This window comes from Acromyrmex echinatior, chromosome 10, assembly GCF_024713525.1.
Source record: "Acromyrmex echinatior isolate Ae372 chromosome 10, ASM2471352v2, whole genome shotgun sequence".
Lineage (NCBI taxonomy): Eukaryota > Metazoa > Arthropoda > Insecta > Hymenoptera > Formicidae > Acromyrmex > Acromyrmex echinatior.
Genome location: NC_141861.1, coordinates 12,995,149 through 13,019,681, shown reverse-complemented (window position 1 = coordinate 13,019,681; position 24,533 = coordinate 12,995,149). Strand labels below are relative to the sequence as shown.

General features: G+C 35.3%; 1 protein-coding gene across 4 annotated transcripts in view; it reads right to left on the bottom strand.

Moving 5' to 3' along the window:
- Gdh (glutamate dehydrogenase, mitochondrial) overlaps positions 1 to 24,533 on the bottom strand; it is a 121,542-nt gene that overhangs the window by 30,487 nt on the left and 66,522 nt on the right. For all 4 annotated transcript variants that reach the window (XR_015546512.1, XM_087410748.1, XM_087410747.1 and 1 more), the window contains exons 2-3: positions 10,792 to 10,992; positions 341 to 574 (exon numbers count right to left, since the gene is read on the bottom strand). Coding sequence is in view for 3 of the 4 variants with exons in the window: in XM_087410748.1 (XP_087266874.1) it covers positions 341 to 574; positions 10,792 to 10,992 (435 nt within the window). In the remaining variant the exon portion in view is untranslated. The remainder of the gene's footprint in view (positions 1 to 340; positions 575 to 10,791; positions 10,993 to 24,533) is intronic.

Below are 24,533 nucleotides of genomic sequence, written 5' to 3'. Positions count from 1 at the left end.
CGATTGCTTGTAGAAGCATATGGTGAGGCTGCCTTAAGTGAGAGAAGTTGTCGTGAATGGTTTCAAAAATTTAAGAACGGTGAATTTGACATCGAAGATAAAGAACGTAGCGGAAGGCCGAAAGTGTACGAAGACACGGAATTGGAAGCATTATTGAATGAAGATTCGTGCCAAACGCAAAAAGAACTTGCACTTACATTTTACTTACATCAATAAAACATTATGTATCGTTCTTTCACAAAAATGCTTAATTTTTGATAAAAAACGGCGGAAACTTATTTGTACACCTAATATATAAATGAAAATTAAAATAAACTAGCTAATTAATTCATAAACATACCAATCATGCTCATATAACTAGCTTCGTTGATGAAATTTTCTAATCCGTGGAACACTCCACGTCCTGTCGCAGAAATGCGACCATGAATGCCACCCTGATTGATGGGTTTGCCAGTGACACAAGCGTGAGCGTTGATGTCGAGATGGCCAATAGTTTTCGCATAAGTATCGGCTATCCAAGACATTTCGCGTTCACCGGTGCCCATATCAGGAGCAGGAACATCAACTCCAGGTCCTAAAAAAAAATAAACCTTTCTAACCGGCGGCACACAATGTTTGTTTCCTTGCTGGATTGATAGTTAGAATAAATTTTTGCCATTATATTGGCTACGATGCTAACTCTAGTACCGTAACCAATACGATAGTAAGATTCTAATCCAGCTAGGAATACAACAAGAAAACAAGCATCGTGTGCTGCATGCTTAAGAGATAAAATTCTTTTAACATAATGCTCCATTTTGACATAATTTCAAAAATCAAATATAACATACGCTTTTTTAAGCTTTTCAAAAACTTTTTTCATATATTATATGTGAGTTTATCTCGCCAGTGATCATCAAGATATATACAGGGTGAACCAGAGTCATTGAAAGTTGAACCAGTTGTTTGAGATCGGTAATTCGAAAGAAAAGCAAGAATTCTTTCAGTCGACCGACATTAATTGTCATTGAACGCATGCATAAATTGAGCTCGTGATTTCATCTCGAGCATGATCTTAATCCTCGTTAAAATCATCGAATTCGTCGTTCTTTGTTCTTTTTAAAAACAATTCGTTTCACGCAAACAAGTTGTCGTTACCGGCAACGGACAATCGAAAGTTCTAGAACGATTCAATTCGCGCACGCGAGCGCCGCGCTCCAACGAATACATCACGCGCTGTCACCAATCGCACGCACGGATTTTCTGTCGCGCATGACTGTTACGTTGAACGTCGTTAGAAAAGAATCCAAAGCGCCAATCAATTTTGTACACCTAATGCCACGTAATAATTATGATTGTGGCAAATTTTGATTGGATTTTTCCCGAAAAAGAAAGCTCAGGCCGAAAGCAATAAATGCTTCGATCTCGCCGTCCTCCTTCTTACTTCGAAAAAGTTCTTAGAGTTCTTAGAGTTATAATCTCGCTTCGTAAAATCGCCGTGCTAACCGCTTAGTGAAATCGCTATAAAACGAATCTTTCGAGAAAATCGCCGAGAATTTTTATTACCGTGATTCCAAATTGTATTGGAAAAGGTGACCGAATTTAATATTCTGTTAATCTAATATTTAATTAATTATATTTTTTTGACTTTGTAATTGTGCATATTAAAGAAAATTCTTTTGTTAAATTACAAAGAAACGAAGTTCTCTTTACTGTCGCTTATCATATCAACCGTGTGCCTTTTTCTCACTCGAATCTTTCGCGCGGTGCGCTCTCGCACACAGTCTTATAAGAAAATTATCGATAATCTGCATGCACATTATAATCTAATAGGTATGAAGTTAATAATTTTCTCATAGGGCAAAAAGTTGGTTCAACGACTCTGATTCACTCTGAATATAATTTTTGGTATAGAAAAAACAAAAGTGATTTTTATATATATGTACGTATACATAACTTCTATTGACTTAAAGTTTTAATACAAACTAAGAAATCAAAGCCTTAAAAGGTCTAGCTGAATCTTAAATGCTTGTATAATTTTTGTGTACGTCCCTAGAAACGCGCGACTACCGAGGCCTAAGGACTTGGGCTTGCACTTTTCCTCGCTCACGGTGTGTAAAGGGCTCAGATGCCCATTCTGTCCGTGGCACATACCAGCCTCTCGGGGGAACTCAGGGCCCTTCCTAGGTCATATCTCTGAGGAAGGGAGAGCATGCCCGACTGGCGGAGCCGCTGTGGAGAGTGGGATTAATTCAAAAATGACTGAACGAATCTTTGAACTACAAGAGCAGAGGACTTGCTTTGCAAAAGCTCGGACGAAAGGAGAGGCGGAAGAGGCATGCGTGTTCCGACCGCGTGAGGGAGGTGTGGTGCTCCGTTCGTAACCTCCTCAAAGAAGAAGGCAGATAAAGCTATCAATTGTGCTATCGCACAAAGAGGGGCCAGGCTCCTCAAAGGAGAGTACCTCCAAGAAGCGGGAGAGATCAGTGCTTGACTCTACGCACGAGGATCATTTACGAAAAGTAAACGCGCCGAGCGAAAGCCTGGTAGGCGAAACGCTTGTTAAAGACGCGGCCTTCATCGCGAAGCCCCCCTCCAAGAGAAACGTAAAAAGGTTGGATTACGCAGGACTTCTTGATGGAACTCGAGCAGCAATCCCCGAAGGTTATTGTGGACCAGGCCAATAAGGTTATTGAATGTATTGTAAAATCCATCGAGAAGTCCAAGAATATAAAAAGTGATATCGTGAGTCACCTTTGATAAGCAGTGACCTCATCGCCGCATGCGACATCCTCGGAAAGCGTGCAGTAGACAGCGCCCCGCAGAATATCTGTCTTGGAAGGCAGGAGTGGAAGATCATGCTCCTCAAGAAGCAGATTACTCTGTATAGGGAGAAGCTCCAGCTTAGGAGGAGATACGAGGCATTGCCAAGAAGGCACGTGAGGACGCTCTTGCTTAGGCAAGAAAGCAAAATCACCACCACCGATTCTTGGGGAATCCGCGAAACTTTCCAAACCGCAGCGGAGCAAGATAAAAAGGGGGGGGGGGATACTACACCCTTCTCCCCCACTATAAAGACACCGTACATTCCACAAAGTACATTCCGCCTGGCTTCCTGAGGTTTTCTGATCCTCACTGTTAGAGAAGGAAAAGCGTCTGGAGGAGCCCCGGAAGTTATAACGCAGAGGATGATAACATCACGACCATCGGTAAAATCACCGGTGAGAAGAAAAAGGAGGAGAAAACCCGGCTCACAGGATATCGGGGATTGAGGTAGATCTCACTGAACCGGACGATCGAAAGGGCGATCTTCCTGAAGGTCCTTGACCATTGCGGGCTAAAACCTGTCCCAGATAAGGGTGCGTCTGCACAAAGTAATATGAGGGGAGGTAAAAGATGGTAAGGCCAAATCCAAAGCCACCTAGGGCCCTGGCAGGCGATACTACTTAAGACTACGATAGCTTCTACAAATAGACAGACAGCGGAGCTGTGGACCACTATGATAGAGAGGAAAAAGAGGAGAATGGCCAAGGTTGCCGAAACACCGATAGACCGTACGGGCTGCTGCTATTAGTGTGGATGGCAGGGGTACACCGCATGAGAGTGCAAAGCCCCTGCAAATCGTACTGAGTCCCTGAATTGTCAAGAGTTTGGATTGGGGATTCGGGAAGGATAGCGGGGGGGATCAATGGCACTAGGTGACCGTTAGAGGTACACGAAAGGTTCCCTCCCCCATCGCCAGGGGGATTGCTATGTCTAGGCCGAGTGAGGAGCCATCGACGTCCTCGCCTGCTACTTCCAATCGAAGCTGTCCCTCGCGGATTATGAAGCCGCATTGGAGGGACTAACCGCGGCTAATGAATATAGAGGACTATTTATTGAGGAAACTATTATGCGAAAAGGACAATTTTGCTTATGTATTTTTAGAAGAGCATAGGTTCTAAGAAGTATCACATGAGCTACATAACAATATTCTGTATTTAGAATTAGATATATAATTCGCATCTTTCCACCTCACCAGTATGTAAACCTGTTAAAATTTTCTTAGTAGGATTTTTTTCTAATGACTTCATTAGTATCAACATCTTGAAGCATCTCAGTTTTACTTTTAAAACATATATCTGTCTACCCAGTGCTATCGTCATGTTATTCTTATCAGCTCGAGTAAAAATAATCCTATTATTCATGTCTTTCATAAAAACTCTAGTATTCCTTCCCAATTGTAACAGATTCATGTCCACTTCAGTGTACCGTAGGGAAAATGAAGCTAAAGTCGAGAATCACGCAGCATAAGATCCTTATCTGATGGAATATATCTACCCGTTCGGTCATAACTGATCACCGGTAGCAAGAGGACCATGAGTTTAATTGAGAGAATGTTGCAATTCTGGATAAGAAGCCTCAGTATAAAAAAAAAAATAGGCTTTCGGAGATGTTATACATCAGCAGACAGACACATGAGCTTTTATAGATGGATATGGAGATGTTTCCCAAGGTCTACTTTCCGATTATTGACAAGCTATAAATGTTAACTTGTTTTGATTCCAGTCATTCAGTGTTGTATTTTGCATAGAAACTAAGTCTTTATATCTTGACTATTGATTGTTGTCTGATTTCTCTTTTTTTTAATTAAATAATGAGAACTTTAGAGTTTTAAAATTAAGAAATTTTAACTAACTTTTAAAAAATAGTACACTTAATCTGACACTGACTGGCCAACAAATCAAGAACTAATTTTTGACTAGATTTGTGTTTAATGTTTGCGATATGGTATATTCTATTCGTGGTGAACTTCTTTACTTTCATTGTAATTGAAAATTATTAAGGTTCAAAAAAATTTTCTTTTCTTTTTAACATTCATCTGAGTTTAATTCTTGTGTAGGGATTTTTTAGTGTAGTGGAGGGAGCTCACTATGGCAAGATTATTACGTATAGATAATTATTACGTATAGATTATATTAATAAGAGTGATTTATGTCTCTGAAAAGAGCTCAAAAATGAGCCAAAACATGTAAACGTGTTAATTTAATAGAGTTTTGTGTTATATCTGTATATTATTTGCGCAACAACTACCGCGCTTAACTCCTATTGCTCCATTATCGTTAAATTTCTTTGGAACAATAAGGAGTCCTTGTAAATTGATTTACGTTTTTTAATAAAAGTTCTTATATAAGCATGACAAAGGTATTTATTATAAAGAAATTCATCCGCATTCAAAAGGACGAGCTCCTCACTCTGTCACATTCCAATGTTGTATATAAAATAAATTGCAAGGATTGCAATGCGTCATACATGGGACAAACAAGTAGAATTTTAAAAGCACGCATTAAAGAACACAGAAATCACAGTAACTGAAACACAACTTCAATTATTACTGCACACAATAATGACTTGATTTCTCACATAAATTCGATTGGGAAAACATAAATATTTTAGATAAAGATTTTTTACATAAAAGATTGACGTCTGAAATGATTTTTATAAAAAAAACAAATAAGTGGCTTAAACATTAAAAATGACACGGAATCTCTCGATTATACAGAATACACGTTATATACAGGATGTTTCATTTTAAAGGATCCATTCAAATATCTCAGAAACACTGCGTTAAATCGAAAAATATTTCAGACAAAAGTTTTGTGACTTCGAGGGGACATAAGATGGTATCAAGTTTGACCTTGGATGGTGTCAAGGTCAGGGCAAGGTCACTTTGAATTTTTTTAACCTCCAATTTTTCATTGCATATTCTTGTAGCTTTCCTCGAGTTTTTCAAAACACTATAATAAAATAATTTTTTATTAAGTACTTTTCGAGTTATAAGGTCGGATACCTTGAGTAATGCTAATGCCAGTGATACTGTAATTTTCAAGCCTTATAACTTACCAAGTATTACTATTACAAATGGATTGATCCTGCCGCGTCTCGCATGAAATTACAACGCGCGCAAGTGAAACTATCGGTATGCATCCCGTCGACATTACCCCGCGATCGCTGACAGGCTCTTAACTACACAATCGTTTACAATCGCGTAAAGATTGCCGCACCCGTGCGATACAAAGTGGATAATTCAGTGCGTGTAAGCAAATTCAAGACAGTCTGTGATAAAGATTACAATAAAGGTTCCGAATTGGAACACGGAGTGTTTAAAATTATCAAAGTGCAGCAAACTAATCCACTGACGTATCTAATATATATAATACGTATCTAATATATATATATATTCATATTTTTATAATAAATATAAGTTTTACGACACATTGTCTTTATGTATCCACGAATTGTGCGAATTATTAAATCCCAACTATTTCACGTAAACTTCATTCCCCCTTTTGCGCAACACTTTTTCAACGAGATGCACATTGGGATCATATTTATCAGTCCAGATCCATTCTTGGACACGGAGAAAACCCGATTATGCGAAACGCATAATCTTTATATATTTTTAAGTTGTTTTCTACATCGATTTTAGACATTGTTCATTGAGTAACAAAAAAAATATATATGATTAGTAGGCATTATTTCAAATATACCCTGAATATGTAACGATGCATTCTACATATATGCATTCTCGGTCGAATACCAGTCGGATGCCACTGCATTGGCTTTTGGCTAATAACAACGATGATGACGCGGTGCGCTTGCATATTTTAAATATCACAAACATAATTCACAAGTAATTAACAGCCTTCGCGAGTCGCTGTCGCGTCGCGCGCTCTGTATCCTGCACGCGGGATATGATTGGTGGTTGACATCTTTTGCGGCTGCTCGCAAGATTTTCCTCCGCATTATCCGGGTGGAGGGTCTCTAGAATATGATGGCCCCTCCGTTGGAAAGTTTTCTTTTCCATTCCCCGCAAAGGCTCCTTTGCAGTACCGTTGGTGGGGTCTCTTGCTCGATTTATGGTAGCGAGTAGATCCATCTCCTCATGCCGCTCGAGTCATTCCCTCTTTAACGAGTGCCTAGAAGAAATTCGGCAACAGGATCATATGATCACAAATAGATTATTGCAAAAAGTCAAAGCGATGTCACTTCCTGGAGTGATCTGATGCCTTCAATGTGCGTCTATGATCCTCTTCCTCGATGTCTGTGAAGATGATTCGTCCGTAAGACGAAGCTTCATAAGTATAAATTGTCTCTCTTAACCGTCGATAACAAAGTTCTAAAGAAACTCGCAAAAGAAATAATATTAGGTGTTGGAATTAATTCGTAGCGTTTTACAAGTGATAGGAAGTACTTTCATTAATGTATTTTTTAATGCTCATGTGAAATAAATAACATTCTTTCATTTAAAAACGCTACGAATTAATTCCAACACCTAATAATTTTCCGCGAAACACGACAATAAAAATTGCTCAGAAATCGCGATAAGCGCCGAGACGCCCGCCCTCCGCGTCGGAAGGACGAAAATACCGCGCTATTTCCGATCAAATCAAACGACCCTTGTGACGAACGGTGAAAACGTTACAATACTTAAACATTATTAAAGTCCTGATGTAACTAAATTTTTTTTAAATTGTTTTATAATCAATTTTCAATCAGATTGAGAAATAGTTAACATCATGCATATTAATAGGATCAAAATATATAGATATCTATTCTTAACTTCTTTATTATTATCTTTTTGCAGTCACTTAAAAACTTCTAAATTTTTAAACAGAAATTTTATTTTAAACATTTGATTAGTATATTATTATAAAAAGATACAAAATGCTTGTCAATGACTAACTTAAAAAATTAAAGATCACCTTAGATTATCTCAGTTTAGCTGAGACTACTTTAAGAATATCTAGAATATTTAGAATTAAAATTAAATTAAATTACAGATTATTTAATATTACCATTAGATTACATAGGGCTTTAGCAGAAAGCTGATTTATAATTTTAACACAGCGTCTTATAATTTAAATCTTATGGTTTTAGTAACTCATAAGACAGTCTTATGTTTTAAAGGTACCACGTATTTATATGCCTTTAAGACATAAATCATAAGATACATAGTTACTATGCATTACTAAAGACATAAGATGTTACTTAAGTTATAAGTCTTAAGATTATAAGCTTTCTACTAAGGCCTTTAGGATTTCCTATTAGATTACTTGAGAACGCTAAAGATTATTTAGATTTACCAAAAATTACCTTGGATTACCCAAGTCGTTTCGTTTAGATTACCGCTGAATTATCTAGCCCTTATACAAAAATATCTCAGTGATCAACCTCTCGGTATATTATAATTTACTTTTCTAATTTAATCTCCAAATTTATATTTTTGCTATCGCTAACGGATCTAATCATGATCTGCGATATTTCTTTTTATATTTTTGTCGTCTCACCCGATCAGGCACAAGAAAATTTGAAGAGGATTCACTAAAATCATCTCATCTGGGAGCTCAGTACACGCAGATCGTTCTGTATTTCTTTATGTCCGTCGAAAAAAAGACGCTGAAATATGAATCCGCCGTAGCGAAGCAACATTTAACATTTGGAATGACCAAGAGGCAGCCTGTAATAAAGTCTCCTTCTAATTTGAAATACGTGCCATATCGCGCTACGACCCACGAAGACTTACGCGATTCGCAGGATCGCGTGAGCAACAAAGGCAATCGACGCATGATATGGTCCTAATTAGAGGGGGGTCTAATGGCCTGCGTGGATCCACGGAAAAATCCCGGTCGGCACTCGTATTGTGGCCGAGCCAGAATGTTGCCATTGTAAAGGAGGACGAACGATCCTTGCGATGACGCGAGAAATTACCGAGATGACTGGGTCGAGAGATTGGAGAAATCGAAGAGAAGCAAACTTGGTGAGACGAGTGTCACATTATTTGTAAAACCGCCGATCACGAGACTTCGTCGGATGGATCGCGTATTAAGAATTCTGGAGATTTCAAGCGGCCGACTTTTCGGCTGTCGCGTAATAGTGATTGCAAGTCGTGTGCTATCCGCTCGAAGACCATTTTTAGAGAACTATCTGTTGCCAAAGTAGCACTCGCCCCTTGCTACAGCCAAATTATATCTGTATAATTGTGTATTGAGAAAGAAACTTTGTTTCTCGCGGCCTCAAGATCATTTCCGCGTAGAGAAATATTCCGTGTCGCGTAGCTATTATTTCTTCATGTTATATCATCCTTGGTGATTATACGAGCTTCTGCTTATTGACGATACAATCTTAGTTGTAACATATTTGTGTCGCATTTATTTGTCTTTAGTATCCGATAATAGTAAGAACTTCGGTAACATCGAAATCTTGTGATCTTATTTAATCGATGCATATACAATTAGATTTCGTTATTTTCGTTGCCGGGCCCCAAAAGAAAAGCCTGGCTCAAAGATTGTACATTATAAAGACCATCTATAATTTGACGTTGAGAGAATATATTTGTTATTCTTTTCTTTGTTACCTTATGTGCAGTTTTTTCAGCCTATCTCTCTCGTCCTCCGATATCCTTCCCGCTTATATCCCCTCTACCGATTCTGGGGCTGAACGATCGAATTCCACGAATTATAATTACGAGTAAATATTATGAATTAAGTAAAAATGAGAGAAAGAATGGCACGCTCTCTCTCGTGTTTGGCGTTCAACTCGTATTTGGTGAGAAGTGATGACGCTAAAGATTAGCTTACTGAACATGATTCTTGAGATAAGATTCCTGTTAGCTATCTATCTGTGTTGTTACTGCCATATTGCCGAAAATAGAGCGCATTAGTTTCAGCATTAGTTTCAGCAAATTTAGAACAAAATGTATAAGTCATTTGCCTGTGGTATGGCATTTCGTGAATTCATGTGTTGCTGCTAACTTGCCATGTATTTGCTATCAATGATTTGTCATGTTGCTGTTACGTTTTCGAAAATGAATGATAAAAGTTTTCTATGAATGAAAGTCATTTTATTAACAATAAAATAAGCAACAGTTGTTCTCCGTTTGCTCTGAATCTGCTGACATGAAATGTTTTAAATTTGCCCTCGTGTTGAATATGCATGATTATTAAGAAAATACACAGCAAGTCATACTAGTAAAAAATTTGTGCTCAACATTAAATTGAATAATTTTGGGAAGCATGCTTGATTATCAGGGATAGTTCATTTATTCGGAAAATCTAATAGAGAACACAACGAAGTTGTGCCATCACTCATGAGTCAGATGGTCACAACATATGTACCGTTATCGGACGATAAAAATTGTTTACGAAATTTCCAAAATGTTTATCGCCAGAACTATTTAGAAAACGCTTAAATGAAGTCAGAACTACACACTGGAATTGCGATGGAATAATCAGAATTTTTAAAAATCGGCCAGCATGCATGTATCAGCTGCATGTATCCATATGTACCATTATCTTTCTTTGGTTTTATAGCCAAAACTATTGATATAATTTAACTCTTATATTCTATAATAGAACTCTTTGTATTTTGGTATTTCATAGCTCATATGTTTGAATTCCTGTGAGATGCTGAATGGTGAGATACAAAGGTAGCATCTCATTTTTTGAAACATTTTTTAACATAATTCGACAGAACTATTGCTAAAATCTACCTAGAACTGTAGAACTATACTGTATACCAGTAGAACTGTTACTTCATGCGATGCTAATATATAATATGTTAGTTTCACAAACGTGTATAGCATAGATATTATGAGACAGTGATACAGCCTTATACGTTTTCCATAACGTCTAAAATTAATCGCAAATGTCACGCCTCCATTCGTTTATAATATTACATCAGAGAATGTCATCAAAGTCTCGGCACTTTTGGCCAAAGTCAAAAAAACTTTTTTATTGTTTTTTATTCTTTATTTTTAGCTTGAATTCTTACCAATAAATCCCTTCTTAGCTAATTCCAACGTAAATCTTCTAGTAATTTTCTCCAGTTCGTGTTCCGAATAGTTCTTTGGATTAATCTTAATTCCAGCTTTTGCGCCGCCGAATGGTACGTCGACGCACGCACATTTAAATGTCATCAAGGCCGACAGAGCCTTAACTTCATCCCGTGAAACGTCCATCGAGAAGCGAATACCTATAAACATAAAAATATAATATGAATTAATTTATTTTTTACAGATATAAATAAAATGTAAACGTAGTTACAAAGAGGAATTAGTTGTCAATTTTCAACGTTTTATATTTTTGTCATAAAATGATGAATATGTATAATGTATTATAAATATGGAAATAAATTATCAAAGAAAACAATCATTTATTTCATAAGAAATCAATTATTTCATAAATTATTTATGAAGATTCTTAAGTCATATAGTTCATTAAATGCAATAAATTTTATATTTTTCGTATTTATGTATAACCTTACATTTAAAAATCTCTAGAATTAGAGTATGTATATATATATATATATATATATATATATATATATATATATAATATATATTCATTTCTAAAATTAGAGTATATATATTAGGTGTAGTAAAAAGAAATCCATTATTTTTCCAATAGATGGCTTTAGTAATCTGTATCACGCAATAGACGAGATACAGATTACTAAAGCCATCCATTGGAAAAATAATGGATTTCTTTTTACTACACCTAATATATACTCTAATTTTAGAAATGAATCTTAGAGTTTTTACTAAAAAGAAAAGAAATAAAAGGAAATATCGTGTTATATATTAATATATTGTACATAATAGTTATCCTTTAATATTTTCTAAACCGTATGTATGTGTTGTAAATCTCGCATTGTATGTGTGAAATGCTCGTATTAGACTAGAGGTTGAGATTAAGATTGAGATTGGAATTAATCAGAAGAAAGAAAACCCACATCAAGTTTAGTAAATTTTGCTTTAATTAATTAAATCTAATCTCAATCTCTATTCTGATACAGGGTGTCTGGAAATAATCGCCAAATATTTCATGTGCAGGTAGAGAGGACTAAACTGAGTCGAAAAGTCCTCTATCATTTTGTAATTTTCGCAAATACATAGTTAACAAGATATTATATTTAATTACTAAAAATTGCCAAATATTGGTCTTGAATAATTTTTTACTCAAATACTATCAACTTTATAGAAAAACTACAAGAGACAAAAATTATTTATTTTCTTCTCATAAAGTTCTAAGAATTTTTTCAAAAATTTTTATCAACTTTTTAGTATTGCATTTTCTCATTTTTACCAATATGAGAAAATACGGTATTAAAAAATTCTGAAAAAATTCTAAAAAAATTCTCAGAACTTTATGAGAAAAAAATTAATGATTATTAGCGATTATTATTATTATTATTATTATTATTATTATATTATTATTATTATTATTATTATTATTATTATTATTATTAGCGATTATTTCCAGACACTCTGTAGATATAAATCGGTAAAATAGTGATGCTATTGGAGTTCGATTTTTAAGAACGGTGCTTATAGTCCGTTCTTATTTTAAGACCGTCTTAAGTAATATCTTAAGGTGCTAACATGGCTTTCTGGTTGGTCCACAATATCTTATAACTCTACTTAAGAAGATATTGAAATGATTAAATTGTTGATATATTGCAGATAAAAAAACTTCGAATTTACTGAACGAAATCAAAAGTCCGTTTACAGGATTAAAGTAAACGCAAAATTGGGAGGTACTGCAGTGAACTTTATACCAAAATCGAAAAAAAAGTTAAAAACTTACATTTTTTCAGCTCATAGAACTGTCACCTGACGTAGATGTTTCTTTAATATAAAAGTTTTATTCATATAGACCAAATTATAATGCAGCATCCAGCATATTATGTGCACATATTCAGTTTACAGAACTAAGATTGAAAGTTTAAAAAGAAGATTTATATCAATCTGCAAATTACGTGTCTACGAATGCTGAGTAAATATTCAGAATGGTAAACAAAGCAGTAACACAGTATATAGGTACAGTAGCACAACTCTCCTGATTTTGACCAAAATGGAGTGTGCATGCGTGAAATAAGTAAGTTGTCCCGTCTCTTGTCTTTTTTTTATTGCTTTCTCTCTCTCTCTCTCTCTCTCTCTCTCTCTCTCTCTCTCTCTCTCTATTTAAATAACCGTTTCAATGTTCTACTTAAACATTTGTCTTTCAAGCATACAAGGTTCAGAGTAGAAATTTAGAGAGAAATATTACGTGTATTGTCCATTTAAAAAAGTGAACAAAAGTAATAGAAAAACCGAGCAAGAAAGATTTTTTTTTATTTATTGTATTTTAAACTTATTTTTGGACATATATATGTATATAAATTTTTTTTATATTTATCAGCTTTCTCATAATATTTTCATAGATATATAATTACATAATATTTCTTTATACAAATATACATTTTTAAGTTAATTTAATGTTTTTCTTAATTTTTTAATATTTTTTCTTTATATTTTTTCAATATATTTACAAATTATTTATTCTTATTAATTTTTATAAAGTTTAAATTATTTCATTACAATATTAAGTTTATTCGCGTCGCATGCTCTAATATGCTCCAATATGTTCCTACAATAGTATTACTCACTTCAACGAATTCGTTGGATTGTGATGCGAATAAATCTAGTGAGTTTTGTGAGGAATTTTGACACTGTGAAAAAAGAATGAAAAAAGAAAGAAATTTAGGTAGTAATCGTGACAATGCTAGGCAACTTACTTATTTTACGCATGCGCACTCCATTTTAGCCAACACTAAATCAAAGGTGCCGACAGAGTTGCGCTACTGTATATACTGTGGTCGTAACTAGTCTAGCAATAGGTATTCGATCTTGCAAGAGATGACGTTGCAATATATTAAATAAGAACAGACGTTTGAGCGAAATCGATAATGTAAGAAATAAATTAAAGATGTCACTGTTGCGTTTTACAGAATTCAAATTGCCCGCATATAATTAATACTCAGTTCATCACTAGCGCAAAAATTGTAACATCTAATCCTAGCGCACCTTCCGTTTTGGTTTTGTTTTTTATCGGTCTATAGCCTATTCTACAATGTGCTTTCCGTTTTTTGCTTTTTACTGCTTTTTACATCTTATCTTTTTGCTTCCCTGACGAAAATGAGAAGTTTCATAAATGTTTGTTTAACGTTTACATAAGTGTTTGCAGCAATTCGTTGAGAATTCAGAAACGGCCACGGTTGGACGTTTACATGAGCGTTCAGTTCAAGTGTTAAGTCTGTTAAACTTACATTTTATGAAAAAAAAAGGTACAAAATTTTTCACTGAAAAATCTCATCATATTGCGCCTTTTATCCTATTCGATGTGGTTTTTTAAATACGAGAAATTTTATGGAGAGTTCACTGTCAGATTTTTCAAACATTTAGCAAACTTTTCTCAATACCGTTGAGACAAACATTTTTCTTCTATTCAATTGAAATTTGTTGAACAGAAAAAAAGTGTTTGTCTCACGATATTGAGAAAAACGTTTGCTAAATGTTTTAAAAGTCTAACTTTTTTTTTTATTTTAGCGAGATGCAAAACTTCCTCCGAGGTTGTTCTTCATCTGTCTCCTCGAAGGATCCTCCGATCTTTTTGCTTCTTTCGGGCCTCCTCATTGGGTGCCTTGGGTACATTGGGTGCCTTGGGATCACGCATACCAATCAGTTCCCCAGATCGTGCCACGACGATTTGGTCTAATTCCACGAAATTTGAACCAACAGGGAAGAAGGTTTCGCGTGTACTCTATTAGACTCCTACAATTTCGGCCATTCTGACAAAAGATTGTCCCGGTCGCTTTGTTCTATACGCTGTCGCTACAATTTATCATCTTCGCTTTCGGAGTCGCTTTCTGATGATACCTCTTCCATCGACCTACCTATCTCGCCACGATTTCATATTAGCCGCTGAGACACTTCGATGTCAGCTATTACATATCGGTCGTTCCTTAACTTACGAACAACAGTATATGAGCTCCGATAAGCCGGAGCTAGTTTATCGCCCGTAGTCTCGAAATTCCGCACTCCACCTAGATCACCTTCACAGTATTCTTGCGCTGCTTTGCGTTTCTTATTAACATACCGCTCATTATATTCTTTTTAATCTTTTCAGCCGCATTTTCTCGCATTTATGCTAAGTCTCTTTCCTCGGACTTATTATGTTCGTCCACATATTCCCTCAACACATCAAACATCTGCCCACGCTGTGATACGCCAAACAACAGTCGGCTAAGAATTTCGCTCGACTCATAGTGTTATTCATAATGAATTCAATTTCCCTTAATGATTTATGCCAATCCTTACCATCGTATAGTTTTCCTAATATCGGCGCTAGCATTCGGTTATATCGTTCAACTTGTCCGTTCGTCTGAGGCGACGCAGTCACTTTCACGTTAGTCTCTCTTTCATAAACTCTTAGAACTCTTTCGAAGTAAAGCTGATTCCCTGATCCGATATCAAAATTTTTGTCTACTATAAGCGCTAAAATAATCCTTCGATTAGACATCGAATCGAGTGATAATCTTTACTGCGTATAGTTTTACTAATTTGGTAAACGCATCGACAATTAAAAATACATATTTCTTTGACGCATGCGTTCTGTCTACAGAACTGAAATGGTGTACATGTAGAGTTTCGAAAGGTACATTTCCCTTGATGTATTGTGCATAAATCCCTCGGCCCTTCCTGACGGTTTTGAAAAGCCATTTCGTACAATTTCGAATTTTAGTTTTCAAATGCGGAAACCAGTACGTTTCTTGCAATAGCGCTACAGTTTTGTCTACTCCGAAGTGTCCAAAATCGTTGTGATACTTATGAAGCAAATCCTGCTCCATCGCGCGCGGAACAAAAAATAAAATATGATTATCCCGATATACAAGATCATTTCGCATTTCGTATAAATTATCCTGCTCTTTCTCCAAGTGTGTCCTCAACTCTTTAATAATGGGATCCTGCGTTCGACAGACAGCTCAAATTCGAATGTGTTATATTCGACCATCAGAATACCGTTTGCCCTGCTTAATGCGTCTACGTGTTGCATCCTCTTCCCTGGTCTATGCTTTATTGAATATTCAAAATTTTGTAATTCTAGGGCCCAACATGCGATTCATGAGTGGATATCTTTTTTATTCAAGGTCATAATTAGCGCGTTGCAGTCGATAATTATTTTAAAAGAAGTACCCTGTAAATATATCCAAAATCTTCTCAAAGCGTATATTATTGCGAGTGTTTCAAGTTTATAACTATGATAACATGATTCGACTTCAGTGGCTTTCTTGGAGAAGTAAAAGATCGGATGAAATTTCTTATTCGACTTGCGTTGTAGTAGCACTGCTCCGAAACCTTTCGAGCTCGCGTCGCAGTGGAGCTCCGTTTCATCAGTCGGACTGTATATGGATGGATTGGTGTCGACATCAATTTTCGTTTTAAAAGTTCAATCGTGTCTTTCTGTTTTGGACCAAACTCAAATACTACCCCTTTTTTTATCAAATCATATAAGATAATCGAAAAATCTTTTATGAATTTTCTGAAATACGAGCATAAGCCGAGGAAACTCTGAACGTCTTGGGCACACTTAGGAGTCGGAAATTCTCTAATCGCTGCTATCCCCAAGTTCGGCCGTACGCTTTCCGTTGAAATTACATATTCTAAGAATTCGATCTCCTAGTATAAGAAGCAGCATTTATTTAATCGCAATTCGAGTTTATTTTCTACTAGTAATTGAAAACACGATCAAGCACCTCCGAGTGGTTTTTCAAAGTCTCTGTCGCGACAAGAAAATCATCCATGTATGCTACAACATCACCGTTTCTAATTAAATCATATAGAATCTCATTGAGTTGGAATCAAAGCGTTGGAATCGCGCTGGCACATTTTTGAATTCAAAAGGCATCTTCATATATTCATATCGGCCAAAAGGTGTAATAAAAGCCATATACTTTATGCTGTCCTTATTTATATATATGTGATAGAATCCATCCTTTAAGTCCAATGACGTAAAATAACGCTTCCCTTGTAACGCGTCAATTTGCTCTTCTATTATTGACAATGGATAATTATCTCGCGCAGTGACTTTGTTTAGAGTGCGATAATCTACATATATTTTTATATTTCCATCTCTTTTCCGCACCAAAGCGATTCATGAAGCATACTCAGAAGAACTAGGATGAATAATACCACGATCAGATCATCAGATCATCTAAAAGAGCCCGTACCTTAACTTTCTCATCAATCGACAGTTTATTAGGTACGTAATGAAATGATTGTTTCTCCTTTACGTGCAGTTTTAATTCCGCCTTTATCTTTGATTTTAACAGTTTTTCGGCCTTTAAATAATTTGCTTGAATTTATTTTTGATCGCATAAGGTAAATTCGGATTCACATCTAACGTATTCCGTCGCTTCGCTCACTTCAATATTTAATATTTCATCCGCAGAATTTTCATCTTTCTCATCTGACTGTTTAGCTATCGTAAAGCCTAATTCTCAAGTATCCAGTATCTCCAGTTCTCAAATATATCTTCCGAGCTTTCCCATAAATTCATTCAGTAATTCCCCCAGTGCTGAGATGGTAGGTCGCGGCGTCGAAGATGGCGCACTGTTTACCGCGCTCAGCGCTGGTCGTCCGATCCCTCTCCCGCCGTAATTCTTCCAAGCGCCGCTACATAATCTCGTTCTCACGTCTCATGCGTTCCAGGTCTCTATCGAGATTATTCACTACTTCCTTCTCAACCGGACTGCGTCTCGGATTTTCGTGCATCATAGACGCTTGTCTTCCTGCTGCTCCCGGAAGTCCGTAGTCAGACTCATCTTCCTGACTCATCTGTTGACAGCCCTCGACGTATATGCTTCTTTCGAAGTCCTTCCAGACCCCATTCATGGGGTCTTAACAATCTTTTCCTTAGAGTTGCTTTATCATCTAATTGGGACAGGTTGAGAGACTGCTTAAGAGTCTTCAGCTGCGCGATTGTAAAGTTTTCGTCCGCCATAACAACGATTTCACTCGCCACACTTCTTAAAGTTTCTTAAATCACTCACAAACTTAATAATCCGTCGGATAGTCCGATCGTGAGTCAGATCCCACTTCTGATGTAAATATAGAGAAAGGGTTGGGGACTTAAAAAGGCACTCGTTACGAGATGTAAAGCTGAACTTTTTTTTTTATTTTAGCGAAACGCGAGACTTTCTTCCTCCGAAGTCGTTCTTCATCTATCTCCTCGAAGGATCCTCCGATCCTTCCGCTTCTCTCGGGCCTCCTCATTGAGTGCCCTGCGATACCGCGTACTAATCAGTTCCAGATCGCTGCGCCGACGATCTGGTCTAATTACGCAAAATTTGAACCAACAGGAAAGAAAGTTTCGCGTCTACTCTATTTGACTTCTACAAATATATTATTTGTCTTAATCGTTTACTGGTAATTAATGTAATAATATAAATTTCAGAAAACTATATATTATCAAAATAAAGGGAAAAGAAGCACGATAGCGCATGAAATGTCCATCGCGCGTTTTACTTGTCACACCGATTAGTTGGATTTACAAATGTGTATATAATCCACACAGAAAATTTTAACAATACCTCATTAATTATTATATGCACCAACTTTTGGTGCATTAATTGACGAGAGATGCTATACATATTTAAAATTTAACGAAATTTATAATGTTGGAAGTTATTCGCTAATTTTATCAGCCTCGGCCGCGATTTTATTAATGAATTTTTATAGAATTATAATCACGATATCCGTAGATCGATCTTATATCTAAATAACGTAAAATTTATCTCACACAGACGCTCCTTATGGTTGTTTCATTTTAAGATATTTATAAGATGACATTGAATATGTGAGATTGGATTATGAATATTGACCTATATATGGATAATAAACATGTCACATATTTCAATTTCACCCAAAAGAGATATTTTACTTATATTTCTTTATTTCAACATTTTATATGATGTGACGCTTTTTTTGGCGCTCATCACACAAGGTATTCTAAAATTGTTCATTCTATAATTTTTGATAAAATTTTAAAATCTGAAAATATTTTTTTAGAAATCATAAAGTTATAGAGAAGTGTTATTTTTTAATATATTAGAAATCAGAAATTGAATACTAAATGTTTCAAAAAGAATATGAACTTTCTCAGTATTTTTCGTAGGTGTCATAATTCATATAAAAATTTCAGGAAAACTTTGCATTAGGGCGCGATGAAAAGTGGGACTACTACCACTATGAGATTGTCACGCAACCTTCGTGACTCCCCCATAAACATGAAATTATTTTTTTCCGCGATCTGTATTTCTACTCGTTTCATGCTTAGCACATTAGAGATTTCTAAAATTTCTATAGTGATTAGATTCCTGTAGTAATTAGAAGATTATATATAATAGTTAAATTATTATTTGTATTCTGTGTACAATTTGATGTGTAAGTGATTTTTCTTTTGTAGTAGGATTTATTTTGAATATAGTATTAGTTTAATGGTTACGTTGTTAGATTTTTCTCTTTCTCTTTCCAAACAATAGTGTGCATTCTTGTAAAAGTTATTTACAGTTACACTATTTTTTTTCATCATTTGCTGTTTTTTCTTGGTTTTTTTAAATTCTTTCTTCTGTATTTTTGTATTCTTCAGTATGGAATGCGTAGATTCTAAGCACGTAAAAAGACGTAAATTTTTTCATGATTAGTTAGAAAACGAGAAATGTAAATTTTGGATTAAAAAAGTTCCTAATGATGATAGTTCATATTTCTGTATTCCTTAAAACGTTTTCTTGCTCATCACGAGTTTTTAAACATGTTGAATCGAAAGCTTATCGCTAACATGGTAAATAATTGCTCTAAATATCATTGAAAAGGAATCTCGTGAATTGAAATTTTGTCATTTATGGCTTGAAAATAAACAATTCAAACTATGGTTGCACAATCCCAAACGATCCTTTCAATTGTTTTTGCTCCTTCTGCAACCTAAAGCTTCGATGTGGTTCCGACAAGCTTATGCGACTCAGCTTATTCTGTCAACAAATAACATATTTCGGAATATCGAAAAAGAGGCTTCAGCGTACATTTGAATACGCATGACGAAGAACCTGTATCTTTTGAAGATCGGAAAAAAATCGCGGAAATAAAATTTGCAGCATTAATTGTTAAGAAAAATATTTCATTTGAAACGGTAAAGTCAATCTTAAATTTCTTTCAAGACCTTGGAGAAGATCCGAAAGTCTTGAAAAGTATAACGATGAATCGGAATAAGGCGCCGAAAATAATAAAGAATGTTTTATGTGTTCGCGAACAGGAGCGGTTGGTCGAAAAATTACATAATAATAAATTTTCTATTTTTGTTGGCGAAACATCTGACTAATGATAAATGGATGACGTTTCTTGTTCAGTACGTCGATCCTCAGACTTTAAATGTTCGAACGGAATTATTAGAATTAATTCATTTGGACGCGAGTGATTGTAGTGTCGAAAAATTATTTACAACTTTTAGAACTGAAACGTGGAAAAAACAAATTCCGTTTTCAAACATTCTAGCTCTTTCCTGTGATAACACTTCTGTTATGACAGGAAAATACGAATCATTTAAAACTAAATTACAAAACCATTGCAAAAATTTGATAACGATGTCATGTCCTTGTCACGCATCTGCATTAGTAGCAAATGCAACTTGCAGCGCAATTCCTGAAGCATACGAAGTGCTTTTGCGAAAAGTGACATCGTTATCTCTAATAGTCCCAAGCGCATGTATTTTTGACTAATTTCAAAAATCATTTAGTTTTGATGGAACTTGTAAGAAAATTTTAAAATTGTCTGAAACGCGATGGCATCATGCATGCGTGGCTAGACTGAACGAAAAGTGGGATGTGCTGTTAAAATTTTTACAAGAAGAACAATTGAGCGAGAAATCAAAGTCAGGGCTTTACTATCTCTGATATAAAATTCAGGAGGAAATATAAGTGTATCTCTTGTTCCTCGAGTATATTCTGGATGCATTTAACAAGTTTAATGCGTCTTTTCAAACTGAAGAAACAAAAATTCATTTACTTCAGTCAGCTGCGAAAAATCTTTTGAAAACCGTTCTTAAAAATATTATAAAGCACCATTATTAAATTTCGTTTCGGACATAATTAATAATAGGTATAATATAATCCTTTGCATGCGTGTAATCGTCTATCTCCTGATCAAGTTATGGTTGGAGAAACTTGATCAAGATTTTCTTGATCGATTGAATCAAGAAGGTCAAAGTGAGATTGTCAATCAGTTTACGACAATTGTTTGGCATTCTATAACATCGCTACAAAAAAAATTCGTAACAAACTTTTTGTCAAGGACGAATTTCTGAATAAATTGAGGATCTTTAAATCAAAATTTGCTCTACAGCAAGAAGACGAAAAAAACAGCCCGAACTACTACCATTTAGGATGTTCTTTTTGTTGCCCAACAATTTGATGAGGAGATATTAAAAGAAGAATGGCAATGTTTAAAAAAGGATTTCACATTAGAACAGAAAGCGATAATAATTAATTGACATTTTGATTAAGCATGAAAAACAATAATGGCAACTAAAAAGGCAGATGGAAAAGTTAGATGTCCCGTTTTAAATAAATTAGTTAATGCAATTCGATCTCTTCCAAATTCTAATGCTGATACCAAAAGAGCGTTTTCCATGTTAACAAATATAAAAACCAAGAAACATAATAAAGTACATCCGAATAACGTTCAATCTCTATATGTATTCAAATCAATTCTGAGGACGAGAGAAAATTATTATCTTACAGCATAGAGTTAAAAAAATTATTTTAACTTCAGAGAGGCTTAGTTACAGCTTTTGCTGCTTAGTGGCGGTTGACATTGCTTCTTTTAACAGTATGTACTTATTTCTTACCTCTTTTTCTTTTTTAGTTTTCTTTTGTTTACTTTTCTTTGGTTTTTATCTTTTTAGTTTTTCTAATATGATTTTTCATGCAATGAATCGGTAAGATACTTCAAGTTGGTCTCTTCTTCTCTGCTAAACTTAATGTATGAATATTTGGATTGCATTCCGATATTCTTTGCGAGTATTTCAAATTTATAGTACACATTATGTGTACCATAAATTTTCAGTACTGATAATGAATATCGGAACGCAATCTTGGTATATATAAATATTAATAAAATTCTAGACTATTATGGAATTGTAACGTGATAATTCTTTATAAACAAATATGAAAAACATATATTCAGAAATTTTTCAAGATTTGTCCATACGATGCTGTTTCACGCCATTCAGTCTCAGTTCAGTCCTCTAATACAACCTCACGCAATCCAGCACTCACATTTTGACACAGAACGTATCCTGGTCAAAAGTTTCTCTAAAAATTACATGCGGCTTTTCAGAAAAAATACGTAAATTTAAAAATTAATATTTTTCATTGATATAACATTCTTTCTATCTGAAAGCCACATCTCGCAATGTAACATGAATGTCCACTCATTTGGATTTCATATTCGTTATACTTAATTTAAATTTAAATTCTCGGAACGGTTCTCTAACCCAGTGAGAAATAATCGACAATTAGATATGTAATCGATATTAAATTGACTTCGTATTCATGTCAATTTGATATCAATTCGAGTCATTTCTCATTGGGCACTTTTTATACCAACATTGTAAGTATCAAATAATTCAAGATCGCCGTTTCACCGAGCGATACACATCAAACGATAACAATGGTGCTGTAAATGCAGCCAAAGGGCAAAACCGTCATGTCGTTAATCGTACAAAATATCATCATTTCTCGAACTGGCCGCAGGTTCAAACTCAGAAGATCGTCATCCAGAAAATGCAAGAGCCGATTGTGTCAACGGTGCAAAGCGCTCAAACAAAGCAGTCGCCAATCGATCATCGCTATTACCAATGCATATTCGCCGATCGCCAAGATGGTCGCTCAGTCGAAACAAACGGCTCCCACAATTTTCAAGTCTTTCCGTCAAAGAATCTCAGGTAAAAATGTAGATCAGGGGAACCACCCCCCAATGACCTTGACCTTGACATATGTTGTCAAGGTCATGACTCCAGTCAAGTGACCTTGAGGAAGTTTTAATTGTAGGACGTTACTCGTTAAGAAGTTATAAACGAAAGAAATTTAAGAAATAACTTCTTCTTTTACTATATGAATTTACTGCTTTAAAGTACATTCCCTCTCCCCCTACTTCAAGGGCGCACGACTCTTACCTTCGACTCTTACTTCCCCTCTCCCTGCTTCAGGGGCGCCCGACTCTCCCACCGCCACGTCGAACGTAAATATGATCGCTACATTAGCCTCGCTAGAATCAGAGAAGAAAACAAAAACGGACCTTCAGCTTATCCTGGTTGCTCTTCAGGAAGTAAAATTGAGAAATCCCCAACTGAAAACATGGAAAAATTGGACGAAACAAAGGCAGCCACGTAGATTCAATATATTTTTTTTTGCCGACAGAAAGCAGCGATAGCACGCAAATTTACATATTGGTGAAGATAGATAAACAAGGACGAATACAACTACTCGATAATAATGCTGTCATTGGAAGAAAACTGCACAGAATCTGGACGGCACAAGAATCTTACATAGACCTCAGTTCAGTGGGGAGATTAGAGCTCTAGACAATATTGTTCTTCAATTCGACAACAATATCTAGCCGAACATTATCCGATCATATTGTAGTCAATCATACCGCCTATAGAACCGATATATTCGCCCTCAGTGATTTCGCTAAATCTGAATCTATTGATTATGACATCACTCGAAGCAATCTGCTCATTCAGTCGATGAATCCGACTTTTACACATCGGTGATCTCCACTATTCCATCTTTCCTCGAGCTGCCAATCACTATTACAAATCCCAGCATCTCCTACATATCCGCCACAGGAGAGACATAGATTCAAATCCCCGGTAAATTAATGCCTTTTGCATACTTCTCTTACAATGTCGTTATAAGATCAACTCTTACAACCTTTATTCCAATTTAAACTGGATGACTAATATATAATGATATGACTAATATATGTCAATCAAACGAGTAGTGACATTTTTGCTGCATTATGAGACGTGGCATCAAGTTAGAGAATGATGTAATTTATATTAATGAAAAATATTAATTGTAGAACTTACGTATTTTTACTGAAAAGCCGCATGTCATATTTATTGAAGAAATTTTCGAGTAGAACACATTCTGTGTTGAAATGTTATCCCGTGTATCCCGTGAGGTTGCATTCGAAGACTGAACTGAGGTGAATGACGCGAAACAACGTCGTTTAGACTAATCTTTTAAAATATCCTAGTATATATTCACCGAAGTTTGTCTGTAATGTCACGCTCTGAGATTCTATATACATACATAGTTTATGGTTTTCTTATTATTTATACATCCCGTACGTACGAGTAAATTTGGCAAGAAAGAAAGACCTACGCATATTATCCTGCTTTCCATTACGTAAAAAAACTTTTTATAAAGACTGCAAAATGCATACGTTTTTATAACTGTAAATACAGTAGTTAAATACTGTAGTTCCATATAAATATTATTAATTAGTGTTTTAAAAATGTATAATATGCCATACTAACATTTCGTTCGTTTGTTCGTGACTAATATTTTGAATTTTTTGTACGTAGTATTTTAATTAATTGTGCGAGTTTTGTTTAACATTTTAATGCTTTTAA